Source organism: Nyctibius grandis, chromosome 11 (genome assembly GCF_013368605.1).
Source record: "Nyctibius grandis isolate bNycGra1 chromosome 11, bNycGra1.pri, whole genome shotgun sequence".
In the NCBI taxonomy this organism is placed as follows: domain Eukaryota; kingdom Metazoa; phylum Chordata; class Aves; order Nyctibiiformes; family Nyctibiidae; genus Nyctibius; species Nyctibius grandis.
The window spans coordinates 20,722,611-20,741,207 of NC_090668.1; the positions used below are offsets into that span (position 1 = coordinate 20,722,611).

The 18,597-nt window shown below is 46.0% G+C and overlaps 1 protein-coding gene across 14 annotated transcripts in view; it reads left to right on the forward strand.

Annotated features, from left to right (window-relative positions):
• The window catches only part of CHD2 (chromodomain helicase DNA binding protein 2), a 90,325-nt gene that overhangs the window by 59,785 nt on the left and 11,943 nt on the right, over positions 1-18,597 (forward strand). For 13 of the 14 annotated variants that reach the window (XM_068409980.1, XM_068409979.1, XM_068409982.1 and 10 more), the window contains 22 exons: positions 72-221; positions 1,141-1,274; positions 1,928-2,153; positions 2,884-2,984; positions 3,660-3,704; positions 3,872-4,047; positions 4,727-4,851; positions 5,467-5,683; positions 6,315-6,404; positions 6,954-7,144; positions 8,174-8,362; positions 8,877-9,039; positions 9,418-9,570; positions 10,087-10,158; positions 11,355-11,504; positions 12,128-12,276; positions 12,794-12,890; positions 13,649-13,741; positions 14,207-14,380; positions 15,297-15,472; positions 16,962-17,003; positions 18,054-18,193. In XM_068409980.1, coding sequence (XP_068266081.1) covers positions 72-221; positions 1,141-1,274; positions 1,928-2,153; positions 2,884-2,984; positions 3,660-3,704; positions 3,872-4,047; positions 4,727-4,851; positions 5,467-5,683; positions 6,315-6,404; positions 6,954-7,144; positions 8,174-8,362; positions 8,877-9,039; positions 9,418-9,570; positions 10,087-10,158; positions 11,355-11,504; positions 12,128-12,276; positions 12,794-12,890; positions 13,649-13,741; positions 14,207-14,380; positions 15,297-15,472; positions 16,962-17,003; positions 18,054-18,193 — 3,053 coding nt within the window. Of the gene's footprint in view, positions 1-71; positions 222-1,140; positions 1,275-1,927; positions 2,154-2,883; positions 2,985-3,659; positions 3,705-3,871; positions 4,048-4,726; positions 4,852-5,466; positions 5,684-6,314; positions 6,405-6,953; positions 7,145-8,173; positions 8,363-8,876; positions 9,040-9,417; positions 9,571-10,086; positions 10,159-11,354; positions 11,505-12,127; positions 12,277-12,793; positions 12,891-13,648; positions 13,742-14,206; positions 14,381-15,296; positions 15,473-16,961; positions 17,004-18,053; positions 18,194-18,597 lie in introns of those variants that run through there. The other variant, XM_068409991.1, reaches the window with a different exon arrangement.

Below are 18,597 nucleotides of genomic sequence, written 5' to 3' on the forward strand. Positions count from 1 at the left end.
TAAAGACTTATTAAAATGGATGTTTACATGAAACACACTGTATTATAGCTTGCTATTAATTCTTATTTTAGAACAGTGCCCAAAACCAGTGTTAAAAAGCCTCACAAACCCCAGCGTGGGAAGAAGAAAAAGAAACCGGACTCATCTGAAGATGACGATGATGACGAAGATGATGAGACCCCCAAGAGACAAACTCGACGAAGAGCAGCCAAAAATGTCAGGTATCAAGAAGTGTGGGGTTGCTTGATGATGAGAGCTGTCTGACTGGGAAAGAGGGGGCACCCCAAATTCCCTGCCCTAGCCACTGACTCCCTGTGTGATCCTGCAGAGACCCTCCTCTGCCCTGCAGATATCTGTGGGCTGAGGTGTGGTTCTTTTGACAGGTTCATGCTGCGAACATCTGACTTCTCTTTACCTTGTTTTGCTATCTGTGAAGGAGGGAATATTTACCAGTCCCTCTTAGAGAAATATGGGGAGGTTTGCATAATGTTTCTAAGGCACTCCCAGATGACATTAACAATTACAAATAATAGATTAAAATGAGCTGTACTAGATTGGACCCGGTGTCTGAGAGTGGCCGATAGATAATGCCTTGGGACAGAGTGTTGAGACATGGTGGAGGTAAGGCATTATCCATTCCCCCGTACACCTTCTCACCTTTTGGCAGTTCTAATAAGGGACTTGCAAAGAGCCACACGAATATTTTTTGGTGGTTAAATGTTCATCAAAGATGAGAAGTGTAGTTCCTAGGGCAGTGTAGGCACCCGTGCAGCCTTTCGATGCCCTGCAGCCTCCATTGTTAAACATAAAATAATCTTTCACCGGATAGAGGAGACTTTCTCTGTTGATGGCCTTGCTTCTGCTGCAGGGATTGTTCCACCTCCTTATGAAGCATCTGGTGTTGGCCATGGTCAGAAAAACTGTATGGACAAGATAGAGTATTAGTCTGATCAAGTGTAGCTATCTGAGTGTTTCTGGGAAAAATACCGAATAGCTAACTTCAGAAATGCATGTGCTGAACGTGCATGGAACCACAGGATAAATGCTGGAGAAGGCTTGCTCCAGTCTATGCAATCCTCTGTGTTTCTGGACTGTGAAGAGTCAAGGGCTTTTTATCAGTCTGGTTTTGATCTTGTTCAGTTACAAAGAAGATGATGATTTTGAGACGGATTCTGATGACCTGATAGAGATGACTGGGGAAGGAGCTGATGAACAACAAGACAACAGTGAAACTATTGAGAAAGTCTTGGACATCAGGCTTGGAAAAAAAGGAGGTGCGTAGTTCTGGAAAAAGCCTTTATTTCTGATGTCAGTCGTGTGCGCTCACAGTTTCTCTTGAGCTGTATGGTGCTTTTGCAACTTCAAAGTGGGGCCAAGAGTTGTTTCAGTGCTCTTCACCCTTTCCTCTATGCCTCTTGTTTATGTCTTCTAGCAGCTTTTGTAAAATCTAGTATTGAAAAACCTAAAATGTCAAGTTTATGTGCTTGGCAGCTTTCATTTAGTGTGCACACATTTTAAAGATGCAGTCATTGTTCTGCAATTCTTGCTTTTCTATTCTTTGAAATATAAAATAGATCTTCCAGTAGAGTCAGTTTTCATAGCTCCATTGACAAAGCTATAACGAAAATAAAGCCGATGTTCTGTTCTCGTAGCCTTACAAAAGTGTTTTTGTAAAACTGAATGGTTGTGAACATTTTCAAGAGACCTTTGAATTATACTTAAAGAAAAGGCATTTATGACAGAGATTTAAAAAGATTCTGTTGTATGGAAAACTTTTGTGTGCCTGTCTTATTGGGTTGCAGAATCTGTAGGGTTTTCTTTGTGCTGTCACAAAAGATGTATTAGAAAAATAACTTTCCGCTCTAATGCAGTTCGTGTCCAGTGCTTGATAACAAAGGTACCGACCGCCGCCTGATTTCTTTTGCAGCCACCGGTGCTTCCACCACAGTGTATGCAACTGAAGCCAATGGCAACCCAAGCGCTGACTTTGATCCTGAGAAGGATGAGGGAGAAGTTCAGTACCTGATCAAATGGAAAGGCTGGTCATACATCCATAGCACATGGGAGAGTGAAGAGTCCCTGCAGCAGCAGAAGGTGAAGGGCCTGAAAAAGCTGGAAAACTTCAAGAAAAAAGAGGAGGAGATCAAGCAATGGTATGCTTTACTTCAGCCAGTCATTTGGCCTTGGGCAAATCTTTTTTAGCCAGAGGTTTGCAAAGCCATGACTGAAAACATTTGATTTCTTCTTGCAAAGCATGTTTCATCCAAAGCAACTGTTTTCAGTGCACAACACTCACATCTCTCTTTGCCTACTGATGAACATCCCCCCTTGTAGAGATGATGTCTGTGGCCATGGTGTTGAGAGAGGAAGAGGCATGAAATCCATAATATTGCCACTTCCCAGGCTTAAGGATTGGGGTAGCTGACAACAAATAAATGGTGCCGAGATTCACCTGGCCCAGGAGGTGACATGAGGGCTTGCAGCCTTATTAACCCTTGCTAATTATGGGCTTGTGTGTGTGCAAGTTTTTGCATCAGTTTATGTCTGACCTCCCCAGGAACTATAAGGGGAGCCACAGTGTGTTTCCAAAGTGATAAAGCTGGAGTAGCAGCTTCCACCTCTACTGGATTCTGGTTTTGAGACTGATTGTTGCAGCAGAATAAGATGTCATTTAACAGGGAGACAGTAGGAACATCTATGACATTTGCTTCTCAGTAATGATTTATGATTATAGGAAGCTTGAAGCAACGTGTCATATAAGCAGTAGTGACTTATCTGAATGACGGAATCATATAGGAAATTAGAATTTCTGTATGTGGCCTCCACAAGCATTATGACAGAAGCATTATAGTGGTTTTTTGGTTTGGATTTTTTTGAATGTAGGCTGGGCAAGGTATCACCTGAAGATGTGGAATATTTCAACTGCCAACAAGAGCTAGCTTCAGAGCTGAACAAACAGTATCAAATAGTGGAGAGAGTAATTGGTAAGTGAACCCAACACTTTTGTAACAGGGTGAAGTAAGACATGGGAACTTTAATCTCTAGTGACAGCAGAATGAGTGTACAGCTCTCTCTTCTTCCCTGTCCTCCAGTATCTCTGGAGAAAAAAAAATGGTGTTAAGTCTGTTTCAGTGTGTGAAGTTCAGGGGTTTGAACAGTAGAAATCCAGGCTCACAGATTTGTATTTACAAGCGATACAAATCAATCACTCTCCTTGCCTGGAGTGTGAGATGATACACTCGTTTCCAAGGGGATGTTGAAGTTGCTGCTGCTGAAGTTCTTTGACATCAGCACTTCGGATGCGAGGTGTTTGCATCCAAAGCAGCAGTACAGGCCTGGCTTTTGCGAGGACCACTTCCCGTGATGTGGTTGAGGATGTGGTTAGGCTGCAAGGCAGCTCAGGGGTTAGATTTTCATGATTACTTATTAAAAATAAAAACAGCACTTACTGAGCACTTCAGTAATATCACAGTAATGTCAGTCAGAGGTGCTGGCATCCAGTTGCTTTGGGAATTGGCTTGGAGAGCTGTTTAACATATCTCCAATGCAATTCCTATAAAAACACATGGGGTGCGTGGCAGTGACAGCCTGCCTGCCCTGCTCCCTCTGCTGCCTGCCTGCACCCCAAAGCCTTCCTTCTCTTCTCTCTCCAAACACAGCTGTGAAGACCAGCAAGTCCACAACGGGACATTCAGATTTCCCAGGTAAAGGAGTATTTTTTTTTTTTTGGTCACTCTAAACTTTTCCTACTAGCCGAGACCTGTCTTGTGGTTGTGCAGGTGGTTCAGACTGCCCCTGTGAACCACGCTTGCGGTTCAGCCACAGAACCACGGTTGCTGAGGTTTGGGCTTTTTTTTTGTGTATTTTGCAGCAAACAGTCGCAAAACATCCTCGAATGACCCCGAATACCTGTGTAAGTGGATGGGGCTGCCCTATGCCGAATGCAGCTGGGAAGACGAGGCTCTGATAAGCAAGAAATTTCAGCACTGCATTGACAGCTTCAACAATCGTAACAACTCCAAAACGATTCCTACCCGGGATTGCAAGGTTTGCTTGCTTCTCTTCTCTCCTGTTGCTGGGTTTCTCCAGGTTGGGTGATGACACAAGCAGTGGGAATATGAAGTTTTTGTCAGGATAAATGTTAGAGAACGTTTTCCCATCCTCCCACCAGTGTTTGAATGGTTGTTTGCTGTTCTTGTACTGTACTTTAGGCAGAGATGTGAACCCCTTTTTGGTTTCATTTACTCTGTGCACAGTGAGAACATTATGTCCCCCTGGGGAGTGGGAGGCTTAATTAATCCTTGCAAAGTGCTTCCTCCTCAGAAGGAGCTGCTGCAGAAATGCAAAGTTTTAATATCAGTTGGATGAAAAAACAGCACACCTGGGAAAAGAGAAAACTTACAAGGTGCTGATATAGTAGAGGAGAGGGACACAGATAGTGGGATAAAAAACAAGAGGACAAAAAAGAAAGTGGAGCTTGTTCCATGTAGTGTGCATTATGTACAGCTTACTGCACTTTTGGGGGGACTCACAGCCCTGGTCATCAGGACTAGGGGACAGCAGGCAAAACATAACACTGCGGGGTGCTTTTCCGAAGTGCAGATGTAAGCACTGGCTAGGGCAATGTGGATGGACTTTAACTCACGAACAGACACACATTCATTGCTGAACTTTCAACCTTACTTTGTCCTTTTCTTCAGTGGGCTTACAGCATCTTCTTTTCCAGGTACTGAAGCAGAGACCGAGGTTTGTTGCCTTGAAGAAACAGCCTTCCTACATTGGCAGTGAGAACCTGGAGCTGCGAGATTACCAGCTGGAGGGCCTCAACTGGCTCGCTCACTCATGGTGCAAGTACGTACAGATGCTATGTGACGTTTGTTTTGTGTCTCCTGATTTTTGTCCCAGTAGGATCTGGCCCTCTTGCTTTCAAGTGAGGTCTTTACCCGGCCTCCTTCCGCAGCTTGAAGGATTTCAAATGTTATCGTGCCCAGCTGCGCTGCAGACACCGCAAGCAGGAACTGTCTAAAGCATGAACTTAAGAAACCTTGTGTGAAAACAAAAAGCATTTTCCCTGTCTGCGCCTGTTCACATGCTGGACTTGGCTGCTGTGTGAGCCTACTGCATACCAGCCCTAATTTTCCGTTGCCTTAACTGAAAAAAAGGTTTCTGGCTCAGCTTGCTTACACACTCATTGAAGTCTTTGAAAAATGTCCTTCTAAAGTTAGGCCACTGACTCCCCTCTCCCTTTGCCTTTGTGCTTACTTGCCAGTCTGGAGCCATCGTAGTCTGTTCATTTTTGCAAGTTATTTGTCCCTGGGATCTCCTTGGAAGTGTTCAGATAAATGTTTTCACACTGCCCCCTTTCTGTCCCTGTCGTGGATTGCTCTTCATGCTGGTGCACGGTAAATTAGTAGTGGTGGAAACATGCACTGAGACAGGATTTATGTTTGTTCTCTTCTTTCTCAGGAACAACAGCGTGATCCTGGCTGATGAAATGGGCCTGGGCAAGACGATTCAGACAATATCATTCCTGTCGTACCTCTTCCATCAGCACCAGCTGTATGGCCCGTTCCTGGTGGTAGTGCCATTGTCCACTCTCACCTCATGGCAGAGAGAGTTTGAAGTGTGGGCACCGGAGATAAATGTGGTGGTTTACATCGGAGACCTCATGAGCAGGAACATGGTGTGTAATTGGAAAGCAAAGGGTGTGGGGTTGGGTAGAAACGCTGGGTGCAAAGCAGCAGCTTCTGTGTAATGTGTGACACGTTTTGCTGGAGAGGCTGACAGGTAGTACTGACAGGACTGCAGGCAGCTAGAGCTGGTATAGCTGAGCACTTGGGTATAATTCCCTGCTGCAGGGACTTTTCGACCTCATTTCCCCTCTTAGAGCGAGCACAGGAGTACTGGCTTCACTCAGAGGGCCTGAAAACTGCTGCTGCATGGGGCTGAAACATACTGCAGTAAGGAGTATAGCAGTGTAAAAGTGCTTGCCTCTTACCTTCTGAATTATTCAGACAATGAAGCACACAAACGTTGCGAGTCTAGTGGTATCAGTAGTGAGATGCTGCGTTCATTTGGCAGATGAGGGTAATGTCACAAGTTGTTTGACCTTATTTTGTTACCTGTGCAAGGGCACTTGAACCATGTGAGCGCTAAAACAAGCTGCTCCTTGGGCATCCTGAGCTCATCAAATGGCACCTTGAACAACAGGGTTTTGGACTTGGTTGGAGTCTCTGGCTATAGCTGCACTAAAATAACAATTGTTAAATCTTTCGATAACATTTGTGGAAGTTGACATTTGTCTGCTCTCACAGATACGTGAATATGAGTGGATCCACTCTCAGTCTAAAAGATTGAAATTCAATGCACTTATCACAACATATGAGATCCTCCTCAAGGATAAGGTGAGTAATGGTCCGAGGATGTTTTTATTTAGACTTTCTTTCACTTACAAAGGGGGAAGCCTGCCCTCAACTAGTGGGTTTCACCTCTTTCCTCTCTGGTGACGGAGAATGTATAGCTACTATTTGGCTTGTTCATCTGCTTTCCTGCTGCTGCTCCAATGGGACTAGTGCTACAGCAGGGCCCCAGGGCCATGGAGAAAGGGAGGGGTAGGGGGCTGGGGGAGGACTGTGCTTTCTGGATAAAGCAAAGGTGGATTAAAATAGGTATACTTGCTGAAAGAAACTTCAGATATGGCAGGAGCGCTATACAGCATGTCTAATTTTCAGCTTCTCTTTCTGGGGAGGCAAAACTAGCGTAGGCATCTTGGTCCCAAGATTTTGTTAACAAGAAATTCTTGTGAGCCCAGCTCCTTTGGTGGTGGGTCCAGCACCGTCCAGCACACACTGTGGTGCTTTCTGACCATGGAGAGAGAGGCATGTGCAAGGTGGTGGGGCTTGTCTGACCCAGCATCTCCTTGGGGCCTGTTTTTTGTTCTTTTTTTCCTCCAGGCTGTTTTGGGAAGTATTAACTGGGCCTTTCTAGGCGTGGATGAAGCCCATAGGTTGAAAAATGATGACTCTCTGCTGTACAAAACATTGATTGATTTCAAGTCCAACCACAGGCTGCTGATTACCGGCACCCCGCTTCAAAATTCACTCAAAGAGCTCTGGTCCCTGCTGCATTTCATCATGCCAGAGAAGTAAGTCTCCTTTTGGTCCTTCAGAAAATACCTCTGTGTCCATTCTTGTCCATTATATAGACTCGACGGAGTGCAGAATGGCAGAAATCCCTGAATTAAGTCCCTGAATTAAACTCAGTGGAGTTAGAGCAATGAAAGGGGATCAGACATTGGTGGGGAAAATCAGAGGTTTAATGACCAACACAAGGAGTGTTTCTGGCAGCAAATTGAATGGGGAAACCTAATACATGTCTTTCAAATCTGTCTGCTGTCTTAGAGCCATCCCTAAAAAGCTAAACTTGTTTTAAGCAATCATCTCAACCATTTCTGAGTTTCCAGTACATTGCGGTTCAGCCACCCTCGCCAACCATTTTACGGCAGTCTCTAGGAGTATTGCTCAAGAACGGTGCTGTCCAGCCGATTGTTCGTGTGTCCGCATTATAACAAATATTTTCTTTTCTTTAAAACAAAATGGGCTAAGACAACCAAGACCGAAAACTCACCAAAAGTATGTTTGACTGCAAAAGGAGCTGTCCCCCAAATCCTTTTTGTTGGATCACAGAAAGAGTGAAGGAAAGATTCGAGGTCTCCCAAGTGAAGAAGAGCGGATCTCTGCATTTCAAAGGAGCTGTTGGAGGAAGCAGCAATCCAAAAAAGTCTTCAGAGCAGTGTAAAATGTAGTCTGGTTGTCAAAGCCCTGCCTAGAGGAGGGCATGGCGGAAAGTTCAGAAACTGCTGCCAGGTAAACACCAGCAGGAGACAGCAGAGCAGAGTACTGGAAAACCTGGCATTTTGGATCCTGGGAGTCAGGCAGTGAGGAGCTCAAAGATAAGATGTTAGGAAGGCACTTAAGCCCAGAGAGCTTCTAGCTTTGCCACCAGTCTGTCTAGTTAGCCAGAACAGGGTGAACCTTTTATCTTCCACTGTATCTCCATTAAATTGATGATCTCCTATCTTCTTGTGCAGCAGGAGCATATCCGATAGATGCTGTTTGGTGCAATAAGACAAGAGGTATTCTCACCCCTCTCTGCTCCTTGTTTCTGTTGCTAGGTTTGAGTTCTGGGAGGATTTTGAAGAGGATCACGGGAAAGGTAGAGAGAATGGCTACCAGAGCCTTCACAAAGTCCTGGAGCCATTTCTCCTACGCAGAGTGAAGAAGGATGTGGAAAAATCTTTGCCGGCCAAAGTGGAGCAGATCCTCCGTGTGGAAATGTCTGCTTTGCAGAAGCAGTATTACAAGTGAGTGATTTATTAAGTTATTGGGAGTGCCAGTAGAAACGGGCACACCTTTCTATGTGGGAAGATGTTTCAGTATACTGTGTCCTTCAGAATGCAATGTGACAGCCACCACCTGTAGTACCAGGGGCTTCATGGTAGGAATCTGAGGTAGGGTTTTGTGGTATCTTTTCCTCTAAAAAAAATCTCCATTAGTCTGGAGATGCTTTTTTAGAGGGATGCAATTCAGCTGGCCAGCTTTGCAGGACAGGGGCTATGTCTTTCTTGGAGGAGTAAAGCTCCCCACAAAATTGTGGTGCTGTTTAGTGTTCAACTGTAACAATATCAAGAGGAAAGTACGATCAGGGTTTCTAGTGAGGGAACAGCAGTATCCTGTAGAAGAAGTGGAGAGAGATGGAGGGAGGAGAGTAGACTGATGCCTGAACAAGATGTCCCTGAAGGTTTTGTTCCCCCCAGGCTCCTGTGTGCCCAGTCTGCACTGTGAAATGATCTGGACTTTTTATTTTCCTGCCTGCAGGTGGATTTTGACAAGAAACTACAAAGCTCTTTCAAAGGGAACGAGAGGGAGCACATCTGGTTTCCTGAACATTGTGATGGAGTTGAAAAAGTGCTGCAACCACTGCTACCTTATCAAACCTCCCGAGGAAAACGAGAAAGAGAATGGCCTTGAGACCCTGCAGGTGGGCAGTGCCTTTGGTTAACACTGTTTTTGCTCAACTTTCCCATTTCTCCTGTCGTCCCACCAAGATCTGGTGGAGCTTTGGCTTCTGCTGCTTCTCTAATAGAAATAGTCCTCACAACTGAGCCACTGATTCTCTTGCCCTCTGCTTCCACTGTGGGCAAGGTTTTGTGGCCATAGAGTGGGAGGTGTATGCAGTATAAAATTTCTCTTGGATGATTCATTTTGTGTCTGGCCTCTGCTGTGTAAATCCAGATGATTTGATTAGAGGTGTACAGGAGAAGCATGACCCCAAAAGAACCAGATCTCTGCATATCTGTGTAGTGTACACAAGGGTAAGGTGGGAAGGCATCAGCTGGAATGATGGTTATTTCTTCAGTCTCTGATCAGGAGCAGTGGAAAGCTGATTCTCTTGGACAAACTGCTGACCAGGCTGCGGGAGAGAGGCAACAGAGTGCTGATCTTCTCCCAGATGGTGAGGATGCTGGACATCTTGGCAGAGTACCTGACTATCAAACACTACCCTTTTCAGGTGAGAAACTTCAGCATGGAAAAAACAGTGGGGTTCATTGAAAATTCAAGAAAATGCAGAGGGAACCTGGGTAATGGGAGTCACTGACTTTCCCAGAGGTTGGTGGGTGGGATTACAGGTTGCACTTACTGAAATACACTGGAGGGAACTGGGAAGCCCCTTCGTTTCAGTGTGGCCCCATCTCTGCAAAACGCCTCCTCTGACAGGCCCCTGCTTTGGCCTTTGTCCCGTGATAAACCCCGAGGAGAGGATAACGAACGCAGGGACCCTGGCTGGGAGCCGGTAACGGGAGCTGCAGCGTTGCCCGCTGTGTGACTGTTGCCTGAGCGTACCCGCCCTCCTGCCCTCGCAACGCAGCGGGCTAAGACAGTGCAGTTATTTTTAATTGGTGGTTATTTTTAATGATTAAATGCTGCAGGCAGGGAAGGGGGCTGGAGGGCTCTCAGAACTCGGGTGCAGCAGTTCCTCAGGGCTCCTTTACCTTCTTTCTTTTATCATTATTGTTGATTTTTCCAGCGCTTGGACGGCTCGATCAAAGGGGAGATCCGAAAGCAGGCGCTGGACCACTTCAACGCTGACGGCTCCGAGGTACCGCAGCTGGGGCTGACCGGCCTCAGGAGGGTCCGGGTGGGCTGCCCGAGCAGCGGGCGTTTATGGCTGAGCCGCAGGTTGTGACTGCCAAGAGGGGATTAGTTCAGTTCATTTCATTTTACAGGACCCCAGATACCTTTTAAAGACACAGATATAGCAGGTTTTGCAACTAGCCATGTTGCTTATTTTAAATCTCCCATATCCAAAGAACAGGGCTGCAAGTCACATCTCTAGAAAGGCCCAGAGAGGCTGGGAAGAGCCAGAATTTAGCAATTCTCTCCTCATGGTCTGGGGAGTGAGACAGTTGCTAAATGATTCCTCCAGTCTGAAGCTGGTTTTGGATATGAAATGGCAGAAGCAAAAGGGGGATTTTGTGTCAGCAAGCAGTGGAGTCTGGTGTTGGAGGTGAAAGTCTCCCGTGTAATAGGAGAGGGCATCTTGAGCCTCTCGTCTGGGCTTGCTGACTCACAGTGACTGGTGCAAGGCACTTGTTCTGTCCCACAGTCAGCCCAGCAGTGAGAAATACCTTTCCTCACTCCAGAAGCCTGGAATGGAGGAGGATTCCTGGCTGACACAGGAGATACCGTTAGGTACTTCATGGTTGTGGGAAAGTTAACAATAGAAGTGAGGAGGAGACAGCAGTGTGGGTGGGAAAGGAGCAGGAATGCCCACAGAAGCTACCCTTTCCCCTCTCTGGGGGGCATCCACGGAGGCTCAGGCATCGTGGCCCTAACCTGGCACCCTCTGCCCTTGGGCAGTGACCCAAACAGTCTGTTAGTTGCTGATCTCAGCCTCGGCAGGCTTCAGGCAACAAAAAGCATGTGTTTGCCTGCTGCCTTTGTAGGAGTCTGGTGGGCAGCGTGGTCTCTGACCTTCAGAAGCGACTCCAAGGTGCCCTTGCCCTGAGCTGCTTGCATTTGCTGTCCTGTAATGATGTGTGCCAGGCCCCTCCTGGAATAGCACACCTTTCACCCCTGCCAGCACTGCCTTACCTTGTGCCTTGGCTTAAAGGCCGGTGGTACTTAGCTTGCGTGAGCAGGGCGTGTGGGAAGGAAATCCTTTTTCTGCTTTAAGAAGCACGATTGCAGCAGAGCCTTCCCTGTTTCCTTGCATAGCTTTTAAGTTATTGCTCTTTTATGTCCACAGTTACAAGCTGGCTAACTCATGGATGCTTTTGTTTTTTTGCCTCCCAGGACTTCTGTTTCTTGTTGTCAACGCGAGCTGGAGGGCTGGGAATTAATTTGGCCTCTGCTGATACAGTTGTTATCTTTGACTCGGACTGGAACCCCCAAAATGATCTTCAGGCTCAGGCTCGGGCTCACCGGATTGGACAAAAGAAGCAGGTGGGAAGAGTTACCTGAGTCCTTTTCTCTGTGGTTTTTAGTATGGGCATCTAAAGGGGCTCCCACCTCACCAGAGCTTCTGAAAACATGGTCCTTTTGCCCCCAGCCCTGACTCCAGAGAGTACTGCCAACTCAAGGGAAGCTCATTTAAAAGCCAGGAAACAAAAAATCAGCCCAAATTTGCCAGATACCACGTCTTTCTGTTGTCTTTGGATCCTGGCATGGTTCAAACCCAAGAACTGAACCTGTGGCATTGCACTTCTCAGCCTAGTGGACTCTATTCTTTCTTGCCCTGAAAAACCTGGAATGTAGAACATCCACCTTTACTAGGGTTTTATTAGATACGTGAAAAGTTTGATGCTAGTTTGGATTTAGAGTAATTGTTTCAGAAGATTTTTGCTCTGTGCTTAGTCACACTTCAGGATCTGTGTTAACCTGATTTTAGCTGATGCCCCTGAGATATAAAAAGTATGTGATGGTTTTTATTCTGAAAAGACACACCTGTGCATGAAGGGACCATGTCAGCAGACTAGTCTCCTGTGAAACCACTGCGGGATGCATCGCTGTGTCAGCAGAGCATGTTCAGGTCCAGGAAAGAGCCGTGTTCTTTTCTTGCCGTTCAGGTGAATATTTACCGCCTGGTCACAAAGGGTACGGTAGAGGAGGAGATCATTGAGAGGGCCAAGAAGAAAATGGTGCTGGATCATTTGGTGATCCAGCGTATGGACACCACTGGCCGGACTGTTCTGGACAACAACTCTGGGCGATCCAAGTAAGTGATTGTGTCAGGAGACAGAGGTGTCTGGTACAGCGTGTGACATAACCAGCTTCACCTGCTGGTATCTCACAATGTTTTTTTGATAGGGTACAGGGCAGGAGGCTAATAAATAATGGGAGCATCCACTGATTTGGCTTATGGAACCATTAATTTGGACACTTAAGATAAAGACAATCAGAAATAAAAAACTAGTTTTAATGCATTACCTGTTTTTCCTTCATCTTCCTCCCAGAGGTTGTCCTGGTTTGAGGGAACCTGGTGGCGATGGAACAGCTGCAGTTTGGCAGTGACCTCAGACTCTTCCCATTTCCCCCCAGTAGACAGAGGTTGTTCCCTTCACAGTGGTTGTCTGTGCTAGAGCAGGAAGGAGATGAACAAAAAAGCTTTTTATAGTGCTGGGTAGAAAACTTACTTCTTGCTTTAATTAGGAAGAACTTTGGTATGGTTTTGTGCTGTAGCAGTGCTGACTTAACAGCTCAAAACACATTTTCCTTCTCATTTGTTCTTGCAGCTCAAATCCTTTCAACAAAGAGGAGCTGACAGCTATTCTGAAGTTTGGAGCTGAAGATCTCTTCAAGGAGCTTGAAGGGGAAGAGTCAGAACCTCAGGTAGTTTGAAATTGAAATCACGTAGGTGTTTGTAGTCCTCTGCACATCTGCATGGGGTTGGTGTGTGTTTGCTCCCTCCTTGTACTTACCCTGTGCATGAGAGCAGGTCAGTGAATAGGGCACAAGTGAGTCCAGAGAAGGTGAAGAGAGAGAGCTCTGGGGTTGGGGGACCAGGGGTTGAGGAGAGCCTTTTTGTTTGGGGTTATATAGTAATGGTCACCAAGAGAGTCCCTTGGCTCCTGAGGATTCATTAGCTCGTGACAGCACAGCCTGCTGAAAGCTTCTCTCCCTGCCTCCTCTGAGCACTTTTTCAGCATCCTTTTTTGGTGGTTCTCATCGAGAGGCATGAGTTGGCACAGTGAAGTCGAATAGGTCGCTCTCTTCTGCCTCAGTGCAGCGTTGCTTGACGGTTTAGTATTGAGTGTTTTGACCAATTCTCTTAATGGCCCGAGCAGCAGACCTTCCCCTGAGGGAAACAGTCCACAGTTAATCCATCTCACTGGAAATTTTCCCTGCTGCTGAGCCTTGCTGTTCCTTTTCTTCCTTCCTATCACCCTTATTTATACTCTTTTGTACCACTTGAGATAGTTCATCCCTGCCCTTGGTGATGACACCCTGCAGATATTTGCACTTTATTTAGCTCATATCAGCACAGTGCGTGTTTAGTTATTGCACCCCACGAGTCTGTTCTCAAAGCCTCTTATTTCCTGCTGTGCTCAGCACCCTCCGCGTTATCGCTCTTTCTTTCTGACTGGTAGGAGATGGACATTGATGAGATTCTGCGTCTGGCTGAAACACGAGAGAATGAAGTTTCTACAAGTGCCACCGACGAGCTCCTCTCCCAGTTCAAGGTACGGACCCCCTGGCTCTGTAGTGGGGTGCGGGAATGTGGCTCCCCGGATCTTGCCACAGTGGTAAGGTCAGTAACAGACAGGACAAATCGGGCCTGTAAAAAGCAGTTTGGTGAAGGGCTGTCTGGGTTTGGTAGCTGGGAAGATATATAGGTATTAATGTCTTTTCAAATAAGTGGTTTTGAAGGCTGTGAATAAAATGTAGAATTTACCAAATTTGGAAACAAACCCAATAACTTACAGAGGCTCAGCAGTACTTCTTAAACTGCACGTACCTCCTCAAAAGCTGTTAGGCCAAAAACATGGCAAGGAACCAGGAATGCAGTGACATAGGGATCAATTATAAAGTAGTTATGGAAATGTTGGCAAAACTCCTATGGGGAAGGAGTTGAGGCTTAGCAGACAGCTCTGGGATATTCTTGCCAAGGGAGGGAATTTCTAAAAGTGTTCCTTTGCTTTTAAAAGGTGGCCAACTTTGCAACCATGGAGGAGGAAGAGACAGAGCTGGACGAGCGGTCCCAGAAGGACTGGGACGATATCATTCCAGAGGAGCAGAGGAAAAAGGTGGAGGAGGAAGAAAGGCAGAAAGAATTGGAGGAAATCTACATGCTGCCTCGAATCCGGAGCTCGACTAAAAAGGTACAGCCCATCTCGAGGAGCTGAGAGGCAGGAGGCAAGAGCTGGGAAAGGCAACACTCAAGGGAGGCCTTCTTGCCATCTGAGTGCTTCTTTCCCTCCTCCAGAGTTGATCAGGAGTAAAGCACACTGACCTCTTGTTGGCATCGTGCATTGGACCCATGGTTTGTAATACAGTGTGAGGGCCCATATTGGATTTGGTACAACTCGTCTTGTTGTAGCTGATGAAAGAGAACCTGTAGTGAACAAAGAGCAAAATATCCAGCTGTATAATGCAGATTTTACTGCAGTTTATGCCATTTTCTGTCTGTTTCTTTTCCTTGAGCTCTCTAGCTCCCTGGGCTGCTCTTGCCTAAATGTGGCTCTTGCAGGCAAAAGAGGTGGTGTCTTCCCAAGTTCTTTTTTAGGTGATGGGATCTACCCCAATCCAACAGAAAACAGACTGTGCAAGGAAACTCTTCTTGGATATGGGACTTAAAGGGGTTATGAACTGTTATCTGGGATGAGCTGGGGAAAAACATTAAAGTGAAAACTAGAGAGAAGGATAATTCATATCAGATGATTTCAGATCTATTTCTGAGGTATCCTGGTTTTCAAAACAGCCTAAGGGACTCTGGCACAAAACCACGGTAATCGATTTGTTTTAATGTGTCTTATACCTTAATAAATCAAAATGCCATTGTGAAACTGATGGCTAGAAGGTTCTAAAGGGAGGATGGCCACCAGAGCCTTAGCTAGCTGGAAACTGCAAGGATGTGCAGCCTCTCTGGGTTGATTACATGGGCTTCTGCATCTTCAGGAAGAGATGCCAAGGTGTTTTACAGTCTGAACGTGAAATAGTGCCACTGCATGGAACGGACAGAAGAGGTTGCCATATTAGCAGTTGTTAACTGTACTGCTGTTTTTCTGGTACATACAGGCTCAGACAAATGACAGTGAATCAGATGCAGAAACTAAGAGAAGGCTTCAGAGATCATCTGGATCAGAAAGCGAGACTGATGATACCGATGACGAGAAGAGACCAAAGCGCAGGGGGCGTCCTCGGAGTGTTAGAAAAGACACTGTGGAAGGATTTACTGATGCTGAAATCAGGAGGTCAGTGCTGAGCACAAGATTTGGTTCAGAAAACAAATATAGAAATCCCATGCAGGTGGAGAAAACCCCAGATTAATCCAGGAGGTGTTCACCTGTAAGCACGTCAGTGATTTAGGTGGAGCTGGTTCATTGGGCCAGCTTCTGCACCTTTGTGTAGTTCTGTTTACTCCCAGCTGATGACCTTAACATTCAGGTCTGTGCAAAATGGACTGGATCGTCTTTAGTCAGGCTGCAGTGAAGCTGATACCTTCCTAAAATTAATCCTCGTTGTAACTGCCCTTGCTGGGCTAAGTGGATTGAGCTAATTCTGTATTACACATGAGTTCTTAGGTGCCATGAGATACAAAGCTGGAGAAGCCAAGGACTCTGGCCTTCCTGACATGTTTCTGGCAGTAGTCCTGCTCATTTAAAGCTTTATGTGAAAGGCAAGCTCTGGCAAAATAACTCCATGAGAAGCAGTGGTCCTGTTGATCCCAGCAGTTGTGTATCCTCTTCTGCACTGTGTCCCTGAAGTCAGCTGGGGTCTAAATTCCAGAGCATTATTTTCTTCTTGTATCTTCTAGCTCTTGAGCCTTTCCCAAAGATCTTTGTCTTATGGCTCTGCCCAGATGTTCAGCCAAAGATGGAAAAGAGGAGGTTGTGAGTTTTCCTTGACTCTCTCTCCATCTCTGAGTTGATGTATTTTTAAACAGGAGATGGTCAGACTTTTCGGATTGTGGTAGCTGCCCCATATCCAGCCTTGAAACCACAGAGAAGGAAGGAGGTGTTGTGATGTGAACTATAGAAGCCTTTAGGTTATTGTGATGTAGCAGAAGGAGGCTGAAAGAGCACAAGATGAAAAAAAGAAGGGAAAAAGTTAACAGATTTTAAAAATAATCTGTAGTTGAAGCCATTGGGTCTGCTCCTAGCACAAGGCACTGTTCAGTTGCAGCAACAGTGTCTGATTCTTGCCCTAAAGTTGTGTGTTAGTCATGGCAGGGATTTTCACAATAAAAATAAGACATAAAAATAAATCGCAATCCTTGTCTGCAAACCTTTGTGATGGATTGCACCACGTTTGGCTCTTGTCTGATGGATTGTTACACTTACAGGCTGAGCATTAAAATTACTAATGACATTGATTTAATGCCTCTTTTCTTCTTGGAAAAATGAAGTTAATAATTACCAACATAGTGTGAGCCAATGCTTTCTTTCAATTTTTTTTTTTTACACTGCAGTTATGAGACTCCTCTTTTTTTTTCCCTCAACTGTCAAACATCCAACATTCATAATAATGTTGTGTTCTTCTCCAGCCAAGGTCACAAAACTCTTTGTGAGGGCTAATGGATTAGACTTCCCAGTCCTGAGTGAAGCTTAGCTAATCAGTGTGGAATGCAAGGTTGATAACATGGCAGGCTGTAATTAATATATTCAAGTGTATTTGTGATATTGGACCCACTTTTATGGCAGTTGATTTAGTTTATGTTTTCTTTTTCTTTTTTTTTCTTAGGTTTATCAAGGCTTACAAGAAGTTTGGACTGCCTCTTGAACGGTGAGTCCCAGCCTGGCCCTGCTCCAGAGGGTTATCCCAGGGGGGACGTTGTGTTTCCAAGCACACATTGCTATGGGTGTTTGATACAACCTCCACAGACAGCACAAAGCTTCACTGTCGTGTGATCAGTAACCCAAGCACAGCTGTACAGCCCCTCGTGTCTCAGTTGATGGGCAGTGATGAATGCTGGCCAAAAAGCAGCTAGATCAGTAGTGGTGCCGGGCTGTACACAGCATCGTCCTGCTGGCAGTCTGACCCTTGGGGCATTTCCACTCTGCCTAGAAAGGAGAGGGAGCAGCTGCCTGAACAGCAAATGCAACCCAAAACGCTTGCCAAGCTTCTCTATGCATATTAGTTTCAAGACTGAATTCAGAGCATCTCTCTCTCGCTGCCATATCCCTCTTGAAGGGAAGCGGGGAGAGGCACACACTGTCCCTGAGCGTGGATCTGCAGAGCCCTGCAGAGTGCTGTGCCCCAGCATAAGGGAGGACGGGAGATGGGCACATGTGCTGGGTGTGGAAAGCTGTAGCCCTTGTGGAGGTCTCAGAGCTGAGGCAGAGATCCCTGTGTGTGTTGTCTGAGAAATGACTCTGTTTTTCCAGCTGGTTGTGCTCTTCTGTTGTGAAACACAAGGCTTATATATGAGCCTTGACGTTACTAACTTCAGCCAGGCAAAAGGGACAGCAGATGGCAGCTTTTGACCATCGAATGGAGTTAATATGGAACTGGGAAAGCATGAAGGAACACTGGACAGTCACAGAGGGTGCCTGTTGTGCCCAAGACAGACAGTTCTCAGCTTCGCTTTAATACAAAAAAATCCAAAGGATTGGATCAGTTATACTACATCTGCACTCTACTGCAGCTGTTAGACCTAAAAAAAGACTAAAACTGTGTTGTTCCTGCACGAACTCGACTCGTGCAGGTTTCATATATTTGTACATATACAGCATTGACTGCTAAAAGCTATGAAACAATTGCTCAGGAGGTGACTGGGAGGAGATGTGCTGTATCAAATACAAAACTTGCAATTCTTTTTTTCTCCTTTTCCAGGCTGGAGTGTATTGCCCGGGATGCTGAGCTGGTGGATAAGTCTGTGGCTGATCTGAAACGGTTAGGGGAACTCATCCACAATAGCTGTGTGTCAGCAATGCAAGAATACGAGGAGCAGATGAAAGAAAATCCAGGTGAAGGTAAGCAAGTGGGCTGAGTGCTGCTGTTGTGATGTTTTTGGGGGTTTTCCATGGAGCTGGTGAGAAAACTGTTCCCTTGCTGGACGGGGAGGCATGCCACATTGCTACCTAAAAGCAGAGAACAAGCACGCACTTAAACCATCCCATCTCTGCCAAGCAGCTCTCACCAATGGAGAGAAACCCTGAGTCTTCTGCTCAGACTGCAAAGTGCCATTTGGGTCTGTTGGCTTCTGCTGAACATGAGTTTTTGTGGGGAGAGGCTAAAGTTATCAGCTTGTTTAATGCTGGGCCAGAAGGCAAAGCAGATCATATTTTTAACTGCTCCTGGTACTGGGAATCAAACTGGTGCTGTGTGCTCCATGGTAAAGCTGGATCCACAGTTAGCACTTCCCGGAGCTGGCATC